Below are 12,626 nucleotides of genomic sequence, written 5' to 3'. Positions count from 1 at the left end.
TTGTTGGTAAATAGTACTCATAAAGAAAGGCTGTAGTATAGGAGTAGGATGTGATTCCGCTATTTTATACTCGTTGATTTAATATTCGCCATTAACAAGTTTTATTATAAAATTGAACTTTATTTCTTTGGGATGCGAAAAATAAAATGTCACTACCAATGAAGTTTCCATGGAAATCAACGATGTCATAGCGCTGTAACTTTACAGAATGCGGAGGCTGCTTTGCGCTGACGCACGTCGTCGCAGCGCACCCAACCCAACCTGTTCGTTTAGCTTTGGACCTTTTGAATTATTCAACTGATTTTGATGCAATTTTTAGCCATATATAGTGATCCCAGAGTAAAGTTTAAACACAAGTATGTATAATAGGAACATACATATTATAGTATGGAAAATACATCAAGAGATTTAAAAAGTGGAGGCACAGCGGACTTTTTAGCATAAAATATATGAAAAACGGCGTTGCGTCGACGTTGCGACGACGCGAAGTAACGCAACGTACTAATAAGGCATTGCCCTAACATGTACAACAATAGAAGGTGTCCTTATGTGAATTTCATGGTTGTCGGCGGCTGAATGAATACTGGCGTGCCGCTCCGTGCCGAGTTAATAGTTAATGTGCCATGCTATACGGTCGAATCTTGTGACTACTACCTACTGAATAATAATTTTATATAGACTTTGTAGCAATGGTTAAAATGGTCATGGGTTTGCTGGTTATCATCCTTCTTAACGTTTTCAGAGTGTGAAGGAGTTGCAAAGCAAAAACATCTTTTAGCGGAAGCCTGCGATTATGTCCGCGTGAAACCCTACCCCTACCTACCTACCCTACCATGCCCCTACCTAACCCTAACCCAAGAGAGTTTGAGACCCCAGCTTCATTGTGATTGGAGGTTCTTACCTTGACAGCAACATCACACTGTACTTGACATCTTAAAGTTTTAATGCAAAGCAAAATGTGGTTAAGGCTCAGGCCTCATAGGAGACGCCCTTAGAGAGTCGTTCCATCCTCTATCTTTATTTCAGCCTTCGGGTCTCATCAGGCGATGCTTCTGTGCTCGCCCAAACCCCCCCGGTGACGCCGTAGTGGTCCCACATGGAGCCATCGGCACTTACTCAACACGAAAAAAAAAGTTTATAACTATGAAACATCGATTCTACAGAGACAGTTTTTATAACAGCATTAGATCGTTGATCATATACTTTGACAGAAAAGTAACGTCTAGTGATGATTATGTAATTAGTCTGAGTTAATGAGGTTTCAGCTGCTCACCTCAACGGCGATATCACAAGGTATGTGACAGCGATCCATATGATGAGCAGGAGTACTGCGACTCGCTTCCATTTGGTGAGGTACATCATAAAGTAGCCATTGAGACCCGAGTGGCCGGTGGGGTAGAGTTTCATCATGAACGGTGCATTCTTGGCTCTTCTCTTCTAGGAGTTAGGACATCGCAGTGGTTCAATCTGTAACAAATTACAAGCAGTCACTTGATGGAGAACAGTGAGATGACTGATGACATCAAGCGAGTCGCAGGGATTCGCTGGATGCAGGTGGCTCAGTATCGTGATGTTTGGAAGTCCCTACAAAAGGCCTATGTCCTGCAGTAGACGTCCATCTGCTGATATGATGACTTGATGGAGGTCACTTAAGCCGATGTAAAATTTAAAAAAAAACTACATTGTGTGACACGTCTAACTAGCGGACGCCCGCGACTTCGTCCGCCCTTAGAGCTCCTTAATCCGACACTCTCGCAAAATACATTCTTAGCTGGCGTCTTCTGAAAAAAACACCCTCCCTGCCAAATTTCAACTTATCGCGTCAAGTGGTTTTTGTGATGAGTGAAGTTTCGCTATCATAAGAAACAAACACAGCAAATTCGTAGCGGACGTCTTCTGAAAAAAACACCCTCCCTGCTAAATTTCAACTTACCACGTCAAGTGGTTTTTGTGATGAGTTTCGCTAAGATAAGAGCGACTCAGTCAAACATTTTCCTACATTAAATTATAATTCCATTGTTTCACCGAAATTAAAAATAAAAGTTTGACTGATTAAAAATGACACAAAGCAGTTCATTATGTATTTACAATTTATTTATTACTACTTAACTGCAGTGTTGTTAGATCATTATAATGTTTGAACAAGTTGGAAGATTTCTTTATTTCTTTATACAAACAAAACAATTAACACAAATGATCCGTACAATTCAATATTTACTCAAGTGCTTACATATTTATGGACGCTCTATGGTACGTTAGAAACCGCGCCATCGTCAGGGGCCTACGTATCGAGGACCTAGACTTTACCTATAAGTAATAATCTACAATCTATACTAAGTGGACGAGACCATCTCATCTAAGTATTATTATAGAGGTAAAGTTCGTAAGGTTGTTAGGAAGTAATCTCTGGATCTACTGAAAAGATTTTGAAATTGTTTTTTTACCTATATGTACAAAGCCACGTTAGTTTCGAGTGTCATTGACTATATTTTATCCCCGCACGGGACCTACGCGGAAATTAAAATTGCGGGGTTTCCGCTGTATTATAAAAAGGTAAAGTTTGTGAGTATGTCTTTTTGTGAGCTTAAAACTTAGTGGGTAATCTCTTGATCTACAGAACTGAGTTGAAAATTATGTCACCAATAGAAAGCTATGTTATATATGAGTGTCATCTATACTAATATTATAAAGAGGTAAAGTTTGTAAATTTGTAACAATTCTTTTAATGGGGTAATCTTCGGAACTACTGGTCCGATTTTAAAAATTCTTTCACCAGTAGAATGCTACGTTATCGGGGAGTGCTATAGGCTATATTTTATATTTCTATCATATATAACTACTGAGTTATCGCGGGTTTTCCCTTACAGGTCGGACCGAAAAACTTACTTATTCGCATGCGCTGCCTCAACCATTGCGTATAACTGAAATAAATGTATGGAGGCTTTTTGAACCTTTAAAAGTTCTACAAAAAAGTCCGCGACACCATATATCTATCTTTTATATTTTAGCAGATATAGTACCTTTAGTACTTTAATAAATTATTTAAATTTTAAACTAAGGTTTACGTCATTATTTACACAACTAAAGTTAAATCTTTATCAAAATAAATTATTTAATAATCACAAGGATATTATAGAGATAAGATTTGCCCTTTACAGTATGTTAATTAGTTATATAGTTTCGGAGATAATACAAAATTTCTGAAAGTCGCAGAAATGCCGCTATATGACGCCCCGCGGTTTCAATTACGTGGTTCCCGTTCCCGTGTGAATATGAGGACCAAACATAGCCTATGACACTCGCAAATAATGTAGCTTTCTATTGGTAAAAGAATTTTCCAAATCGGTCCAGTAGATCCAGAGATTACCCCCGACAACCACACAAACTTTACCTCTTTATAGTATTAGCATAGAAGTCGCTTGGGATATTATAGTCTTTTGGTCATTGCACCACGCACAAAAGGCTGGACCAATTTTGCTGAGGGTAGGGATAGGATAGGGGTAGGGAAGGGGTAGGATAGAGGTAGGGTAGGGGTAATTTAGGGAAAGTGTAGGGTAGGGTAGGGTAGGGTAGGGTACGGATAAGGTAGGGGTAGTGTAGGGTAGGGGCAAGGTAGAGGTAGGGGAACGATATGGAACGTATATACGTAGGGTAGGGGAGGAGTAGGATAGGGGTAGGATAGGGTAAGGTAGAATAGGGGTAGGGTACGGGTAGGGGTAAGGTAGGGGTAGTGAAGGGTTAGGGTTAGCGATAGGGTAGGAGTAAGGTAGGGGTAGGGTAGGGGTAGATTAGTGGTAGGGTAGGATAGGGTATGGATAGGTTACGGGTAGGGTTAGGGTAGGGGTAAGGTGGGGGGAGGGTAGTGTTAGCGTTAGCGGTAGGGTAGGAGTAAGGTAGGGGTAGGGTAGGGTAGGGTTGGGTAGGTTTACGAGCAGGGTAAGGTAGAGGTAGAGAAGTTTACATCAATTTTTACGCAGACGAAGTCGCGGGCGTCCGCTAGTAAGCTATATTTTATAATTAACGGGAACTATGCGGGAGAAACGCGGGGCGTCGTCTAGTTAATATTAAACTAATAAAAGTAGATATGTCCACATTGTGTAGTTTCCAAATTTAACATTCGTCTAAGGCACCCGTCGCTTCGTCCATCACTGAGCTCTATAGTTTTTTTATTTTTTATTTAATGACAAGCCCTTGCCTTGCAGATCTTAATTACTTTTGGACTCAAATTCACCATCACACACACATCGAAAATATTTAACACCAATAAATATTATCTTGTATTTTTACACTACACACAACTATAAATTTAAATCGTAATATACACACGTGTCATTATAACACAGATTCTACAACGTGTCCCAAAATTCAACGATAAGCGGGCGCCAAAAGATTGACCTGCTCATGAGCACTTAAGGAAAAATAATAAAAAAAATATACCTAAATTTTTTTTTAGTTACAAAATAAATTTTAAAATTCTTTGAAAATTTACACCTTGTATGATATTTTGAACTACCACGGCTACAATTTCTTAAATATGCTTAAGATTTTTTTTGTATCGGATACCTAAGTAGTACTACTATTCACCACAACTCTTAAAAACACCACAATGCCCGCAGTTTTTACACAAAAAAAAATCAAAATATTTTTTTTCCCTCAAATTTATAAAGATTTTTACTTTCAGTCTACTTTGACTCATGGTCTTGCAAAAAAAAGTATGAACACCGCTATGGCAAGTTATTTTCAAAGTTGACGCAACTAATCAAGATTTCAAAATAGTATAATACCCTAAGATAACTAGTCGCAAAAAAAAAATATGCGTACCATTTGTAAACAAGAACTAAATTTCTAAAATGTTTTTGCTCCTAGAAATCACTTTTACTTTATGCACAAAATGATGTGAGTCATACGTTGCAATTTCCTAGAATTTTAATGGAACGAACGATAACATTTAAAAATAAGAGAGAGAGAGAGAGAGAAAGATAGCGATAAGTATACGTTAGAGAGGGATAGACAGATGTTCTTTGTTGAATGACAATGATGCAGGTAAAGAAAATCCTGTTCCCAGCAAGTCAGTACGCTCTGCTCCTTTGTTTACTGCGCAACTTTCCGTATTCAATTGACGTGGCTCTCGTACTAACGACTTTTGGCTTTGCATTTTGGACTGGACTTAAGTGATCTGCAAACTGAACTGACCTGGCATTATTTTGGACTGTGCCTGTGTTTTGTGAATTGGACTTTTGGTGTATTTTGGACTGTTTAGCGTTATCATGCCGCAACCATACACGCCGATGGAATACGCTAACATGCATCTCATTTATGGAGAATGTCGGTGCAATGCTAACGCTGCTAGCAGATTGTATCGAGAAAGGTACCCAAACGCTCAAAGATATCCAGATTATCGGGTATTTATGAATGTGCATCAAGCGTTTTCGGAGGGTCGTTTGCCGTCAGCTAGAAGAAACGCTGGAAGACCTAGATCGGAATGCGATGAAGAAGTTCTCAATGAAATAAACATTGATTCAACTACCTCAGTGCGTGCCATAGAAGCAGCTACGGGAATCCCAAAAAGTTCAGCACATCGAATACTAAAACGTCATCGGCTACACCCATATCATTACAGACGTGTACAAACGTTACTATCACGGGACTATCCACTGCGGATCGCATTTTGCCGAGTGATGCTTCAAAAGCATCGGGAAGATCCTCAGTTCTTGGATAAAGTACTATGGTCGGATGAAACAACCTGCAAGAAAGATGGCTATTTAAATCTTCACAACCTACACAGCTGGAGCAATGAGAATCCGCACCTGATGAGAGAAGACAAATCCCAATATCAATTTAAGGTCAACTTATGGACGGGCATTTTAAATGGAAAAGTGATTGGGCCTTTTGAATTACAAGGAAACTTAGATGGGGACAGTTATTTGAACTTTTTACAAAATGATTTGCAAGAATTACTAGAAGACGTCCCCCTAAGCGACCTTCAAAATATGTGGTATCAAAATGATGGTTGCCCAGCTCACTACGCTCGTCCTGTGAGACAATACCTAGACCACGAGTATCCGGGGCGTTGGATCGGGCGACTTGGTCCTATCCTATGGCCACCCCGATCACCCGACCTAAACCCCCTGGATTTCTTTTATTGGGGTTGTCTCAAAGACAGGATCTACGCAAAACCGATTACGACATTGGACGAGCTTCGGCAAAAAATCACTCAGGCTGCGGCACATATCAATGCTAGAAGATATGCGCGAAAAATAAAACGGTCGTTTTTAAGGCGATGTCGTGCCTGTATTAATGCCGGTGGAAAACAATTCGAACATTTACTTTAATGTTGTGTAATTAAAATAACAAACACATTTTTGGAACATAGTAAAATTTATTACTAACAACAAGAACAATTAAGAAATTTGGTTCTTGTTTACAAATGGTACGCATATTTTTTTTTGTGACTAGTTATCCTAGGGTATTATACTATTTTGAAATCTTGATTAGTTGCGTCAACTTTGAAAATAACTTGCCATAGCGGTGTTCATACTTTTTTTTGCAAGACCATGAGTCAAAGTAGACTGAAAGTAAAAATCTTTAAAAATTTGAGGGAAAAAAAATATTTTGATATTTTTTTGTGTAAAAACTGCGGGCATTGTGGTGTTTTTAAGAGTTGTGGTGAATAGTAGTACTACTTAGGTTCCGATACAAAAAAAATCTTAAGCATATTTAAGAAATTGTAGCTGCGGTAGTTCAAAATATCATACAAGGTGTAAATTTTCAAAGAATTTTAAAATTTATTTTGTAACTAAAAAAAAAATTTAGGTATATTTTTTTTATTATTTTTCCTTAAGTGCTCATGAGCAGGTCAATCTTTTGGCGCCCGCTTATCGTTGAATTTTGGGACACGTTGTATACACACTTATAAACACTTTAGATCGTGGTCATATATTTTTGACAGAGGGGTAACGTCTAGCGAGGCAGGTCCTATGGTAATTGGTCTGAGGCCCTTACGCTCTCACCAACCCACATTCGGCTCACTGCTGAGCTCGAGTCTCCTTTCAGAATGAGACGGGTTAGGCCAATAGTCCACCACGCTGGCCCAATGCGGATTGGCAGACTTCACACACGCAGAGAATTAAGATAATTCTCTGGTATGCAGGTTTCCTCACGATGTTTTCCTTCACCGATTGAGACACGTGATATTTAATTTCTTAAAACGCACACAACTGAAAAGTTGAAGGTGCATGCCCCGGACCGGATTCGAACCCACACCCTCCGGAATCGGAGGCAGAAGTCATATCCACTGGGCTATCACGCATACGCATACGCTCTCACTTTATGCTAAATGACGACGCAATCTAAGATGGAAGCGGAAGAAGGTCCAAGTTTATTCTACCGATATCTCTGACGATTTCTACGCATCGTACCAGAACGCTAAATCGCTTGGCGGTACGTGCCGGTAGGGCGATAACTGGCCACGGCCGAAGCCTACCACCAGACAAATTACATACCATTTATATAGCCTTGTTATGCTACAAAGCGACATCACTAATGAGCTCAAACGTACCTAATCCGGAGAAAAATCTGTCCTTGTGATAACAATATGATAACTTTTCGCTACATTAAACACTTGATTCTCTACAACCGTGTAAATGTACCTACAAAACGGCTCATTTAGACAAAGAATTTTTCATTTTTTATGTATAGTGCATACCCAATTTGAAAACCTTGTGCACGTCACTGATCACTGTAAATAAGCTCCTTATCCCCTCTTCTATAATGAGGGAGGACTGGTCCTGTCATGGACCGTATAATAACTTTCACAAAACCATTTATCTAAACTAGCGGACGCCTACGACTTCGCTCGCCCTGTAAACCTCTCTAATCCGGCCCTGTCGCTAAATCCGTTCTTAACTTAATCGCGGCCAAATTTCATCTTTGTACGTCAAACAGTTTACGAGATTTCGTGACCTTTTGCATTTCCTCGTATATAAAGCTGCCACCTGGTACAAATTCGCGGAATGGAATCGACAGCGCAGCGAAATAATGATCGCCTACTTCTAATGCTTCGCCGCTCGCCAGTGTCTGTTTACACCTTTTTTGAGAAATCAACTAATCTATACACATATATACAGAGTGTTAGGGAGTGAGATGTATTTCCCATAACTTCAAGGTGTTGACGAGTCCATTTATAGGAGCCGAACTGCATAACTTATATATTTTTAATTAAAACATAAACTTTAAGTTTTCATACAAAGTAATTCAAAAAATTCCGACTATCCATGTAAAACTTTCCTTCATTTAAGGGTCATAAGCCACAGGCAAACTTGCATTTTAAAATTTTAAAGTTTAACTACGTCATAATAGTAAAGATGCGTTTTTTTGTAAATAGAGCTTAAAGTGTGTCCCTTAACACACTTTAAGCTCTATTTACAAAAAAAAATGTTATTTACACTGAAAATATAGAAAACATGTTCTTTGAACATTTTTAATTATTTTTCGGTAAAGAATATAATCTATATGTGGACTCCAACAAGTGGACGTCAAAACCTTGAAGTTTTGGGAAAAACTCCCCAGCACCCTGTATACTAGCGGGCACCCGCGACTTCGTCCGCGTGAAATTTAATTTTACACAAGTTCGCGGTATATCATGATATAAAATAGGTCTCTCACCTTTATACTTGTTAAGCAAACTAAATTATTATTATTTAAAATTTACTGTCCGTAAGTCGTTCTAGTCTTGGCCAGAACAAAACATACGTTATGTTTAGGTATCTAATATCAAATTCTTAGGTGCAAACTGAAAAACAGAAACCAAATAACTGTAGTACAATAAATATGTAGTAATAAAGTAGTTTGTGAATGATTAATTAACATAAGAAAGAAACTTTACACAGTAAACGGTTGTTAGTTAACACGTAAGGTAACATGTAACAACAAAACAAGGCAAGGACAAATCGTCTGTAACTCATTCACAAAACAATAATAGACATTTGCTAATAGGTACACAGTATTACAATCGAGGTCAGAAAAAAAAACAAAAAGGGTATGAAAAGAATTTTTAAAGATTTACTTTGCAGTTTGCCTATGGCTTATGACCTTTAAATGAGCTCTTACATAGGTTTTTTTATATGTAAGAAATAAACTCACGCTTGAACACAATCTCACTTGATGGTAAGTGTAGATGTGGCCTAAGGTGGTAGGCACTTGCCTAGAAGATGCCTATTCACTCTCATCTTAAAGATGCCCAAGTTATAAGAATTAGGAACAAGGACGTATAAATTATCTTACTTTGTAATAAACGTAATAAATACATCTGAAATTAACCATCTATCGTAACTAAAAAGTGTGAAATAAATAATTAATTAAACAAATAAAAAAACCCAACTGCATAAAGTATAAAAAAACTGAAAAGAAAAAAACAAGCTCAGTCCAGAAGTGTAGAAAGCAATTAGAAAACAGTCGGGACCTATACTATTGAATAGAATGATTTTCGTCCCGACTGTTTTCTAATAATTGCTCTCTACAATTCTGGACTGAGCTTGTTTTTTTCTTTTTAGTTTTTGTATAATTTATGCAGTCGGGATTTTTTATTTGCTTACTTAATTTCTTTATTTATCCTTGCATTCTCACGGGAACAGGAAATCGGCTATTATGACATTGGAACAATAAACAGATCACAGTACCAGCATACTCATTATCCAATAAATTATAAACATTGAGAGAATCATAATCTATTAATAGGAGACAATGACACTATTATAACACTATAGCTACTATAGCCTTGTAGACAGACAATTATGGAAACAATGCAATCTAAACATTACATCAAAAGCCACTTGAGATACATGTATCTCAAGATGAAAGGCAGAGGAGAAGTTAATAGTTCATAGATGTCCACTAAGAATAGATTTCGCAACAGGCCCTGATTACAAGGCTAGGCAGGGAGAACAACACAAGCAGAGAACGAGGAGTGTTGATTGATCGTCAAGGAATTCTTTAACCCTACATCCTGTAGTCACAAGTTCAGGACTCTGCTCCGAGTTTTTCTCTCTACCAGGCTATGGACCGGCACCCGCACAGTGAATCCATGGAATGCTAAGATATTTGTCTCTAGCAACAGGCCCTGATTTACAGGTTTAAGATGAAGACATAGGCAATTGCTAATAGTGCTAGTAGTAATTTCAAATTCAAAATACAGATTTAGGTACATGAGAATGAATAAACAAATTCCATTCATATGTTTTTTTTATTTTTATAAAATTGCTCTTTGGAGTATATGATTTTCAGAATATTTGCCATATCTTTTAAATATGACCAATATTTCCATTCCCCAACAATAGTCCAGGGGGGCGGGGATCGATGATGAGTTTTAACTGCTTTACCATTGAGCTATTGAGGTTCTAATATTTGGTTAGATACTACCACTTCTATCTTAGATTACATCATCACTTACTATGAGGTGAGATTATACTCAAGGGTTAACTTGTAAAGAATAAAAAAAGGAAAAAAACATTACATACATCCGATTTAAATTCTAAATTAATTTATTTCAATTGGCTAATTTACAAGCACTTATGAAATGTTAGATCTCCGACCATTAGATCTGTGTGTACTGAAAAGTGACTCTACCAACAGTACCTAATGCACATAGGCTATATTTTATCTCAATATTTGCACTGGAATGATAACTATGTGGATGAAACTATGGGGATATCTGCTAGTATTAAATAAATTAAAATACCAAGGTATTTTAAATTAATATAATATTTTTACTGGCTAAAGTTGTTAGGAGGAAAATATTTGAAAAAATTTTGTATCATCTTCAGAAACCTTTACATATATTGTACGTATCATAACTCATGACTAAACCGTTCTAGTCAGCTCTTTATTAAACTTAAAAATTCAATTTCAAGCTACATAATAAATTTGCATTGTGTACCTACTAAAATTTTCCTCCTTTTTTTCAACAACGGCAGTGCCGATAAAACTTCACCCATGAACTCTTCGACTCCGGATATCAATGATTTACAAATTTAAAACCAATCTTGGTAAAAGTAGGTATAGGACACTAGCGGAGCTACAACGTATCAAATTATCACACGGTAGATAAAAAACATCAAAAATTTGATCGGTACTTTCAATTAAATTTTAAAACGTATTAAATTTTCTATTTCTGACTATAATTTTGAGTTTAGACAAAAGTTATTGAAGTACAGTTTAATATAAAGCTCCAGCTTACCTGGTACGAATACGATCTTTAAAAACCCAGTCCTCAGCTTTCAAGTTTACTGTACACTTATACACAACTACAGTCCACAATAATTATATTTTTTAACATCAAACTTAAAACCACCTAAAATTTTATCGCTTAAATTATTCACCTGTGCTGTACGCTGAGCGCTCATTTGTGGTCTGTGCCACAGATCACTATAGACACCATAGACTTAGAATATATCTATGATAGACACAGATTAGTTAATAGTTACTACGACTATAGACTAGAAAGTTAGAAACACAGAATCACAGACAATCACAGAGTTCACAAACGTCAGAATCAGACACAGACAGACGTCAAATAGTCAAAAGCAAAAAAAAAACAGAGCCAGATGGCAGCAATGAAGAAAGAGTAAGGAGGAACGGCCCTAAAATTCAAAAAATTCAAAACTCATTTATTTTAAGTGCGATGAAAATATGAACCATCAGAGTAAAAATATGTTTGTCTCATTCTCACTTACGTTGTTTTTAATATTACAAGCTCCGCCTTGAAGCACGTGGGCGCCATGTAAAGTAATCATTTACGTCCTGTGAAACTTCTCTATGTCCATCTGATTGTTTTTGACGTATTCTTTGTTTGATTTGGTTGTGACTGTCATTAGGGGTCTGATGTATTTGTTTGAGATAAAATTTTAAAAAATGGAAAAATAATAAAAATTTTAATAAAAAAAAATACAACCGACTTCAAAACCTAAAAACGTACCCACTAAACTAAAAAGTGAAAAATAACATCAAAATATGTTCTACCTGCTGATCAGTATGAAGGCGGTGCTAAGCCGGTGATGTATTAATTCAAGCCATGTGAGAATATCTTATATATTTAGATTTTGCAGACAGTGTTGTTTCATGTGGTCCTGTCAGAAATTGCTTAAATTAAGACAACACCGGCTTTGCGAATGATATCTTTCTCTTACACTATTGGACACAATAAAAAAAATTATATAAATAAATGTTAAAATTAAAATTTGCTATTATTTAGATATTTTAAAATGAGGTAATTCCTATATTATCACAAACAAGAATAAATACTATGAAAAAGGATTCTCACCGGGATAGATGGGCAGGCATTGTCTTTGAGGCGCGGAAAGCATAATGTTAAATTAATGTAATCCTTCTTAAAATGATCACTACATATGCAGCTGTATCGTGATGGAAATTAGGCCTGTTAATGCTGTTTAACCATTTTTGTCTTAAATCATGATTTTTTGGAAATCTGAAAAATATAAAATAACTATACATACAGAACATAAAATAATGTATTAATTTATACGTTTTCGCTTATTTCGGTGATATAGCGAAACAAATCAATCGTTCACTATTCATCGATAATGTAAACAATACTTTCCCAACACTACGTA

At 36.8% G+C, this 12,626-nt stretch overlaps 2 protein-coding genes across 5 annotated transcripts in view; both read right to left on the bottom strand.

Annotated features, from left to right (window-relative positions):
* Window positions 1–11,461, bottom strand: part of LOC112055387 (alpha-(1,6)-fucosyltransferase) — a 52,155-nt gene extending 40,694 nt beyond the window's left edge. The window contains exons 1-2 of one of the 4 annotated variants that reach the window (XR_008251565.1): window positions 11,376–11,461; window positions 1,274–1,467 (exon numbers count right to left, since the gene is read on the bottom strand). Coding sequence is in view for 1 of the 4 variants with exons in the window: in XM_052886181.1 (XP_052742141.1) it covers window positions 1,274–1,410 (137 nt within the window). In the remaining 3 variants the exon portion in view is untranslated. Of the gene's footprint in view, window positions 1–1,273; window positions 1,468–11,233 lie in introns of all 4 variants that reach the window. The other 3 variants (XR_008251564.1, XR_008251566.1, XM_052886181.1) reach the window with 3 other exon arrangements.
* The window catches only part of LOC112057155 (uncharacterized), a 228,179-nt gene that overhangs the window by 172,638 nt on the left and 42,915 nt on the right, over window positions 1–12,626 (bottom strand). The window lies entirely within an intron of this gene.

Source organism: Bicyclus anynana, chromosome 16 (assembly GCF_947172395.1).
Source record: "Bicyclus anynana chromosome 16, ilBicAnyn1.1, whole genome shotgun sequence".
Taxonomy (NCBI): Eukaryota; Metazoa; Arthropoda; class Insecta; order Lepidoptera; family Nymphalidae; genus Bicyclus; species Bicyclus anynana.
Note: the sequence above shows the minus strand (reverse complement) of the source record. Positions and strands in the feature narration are given on the sequence as shown.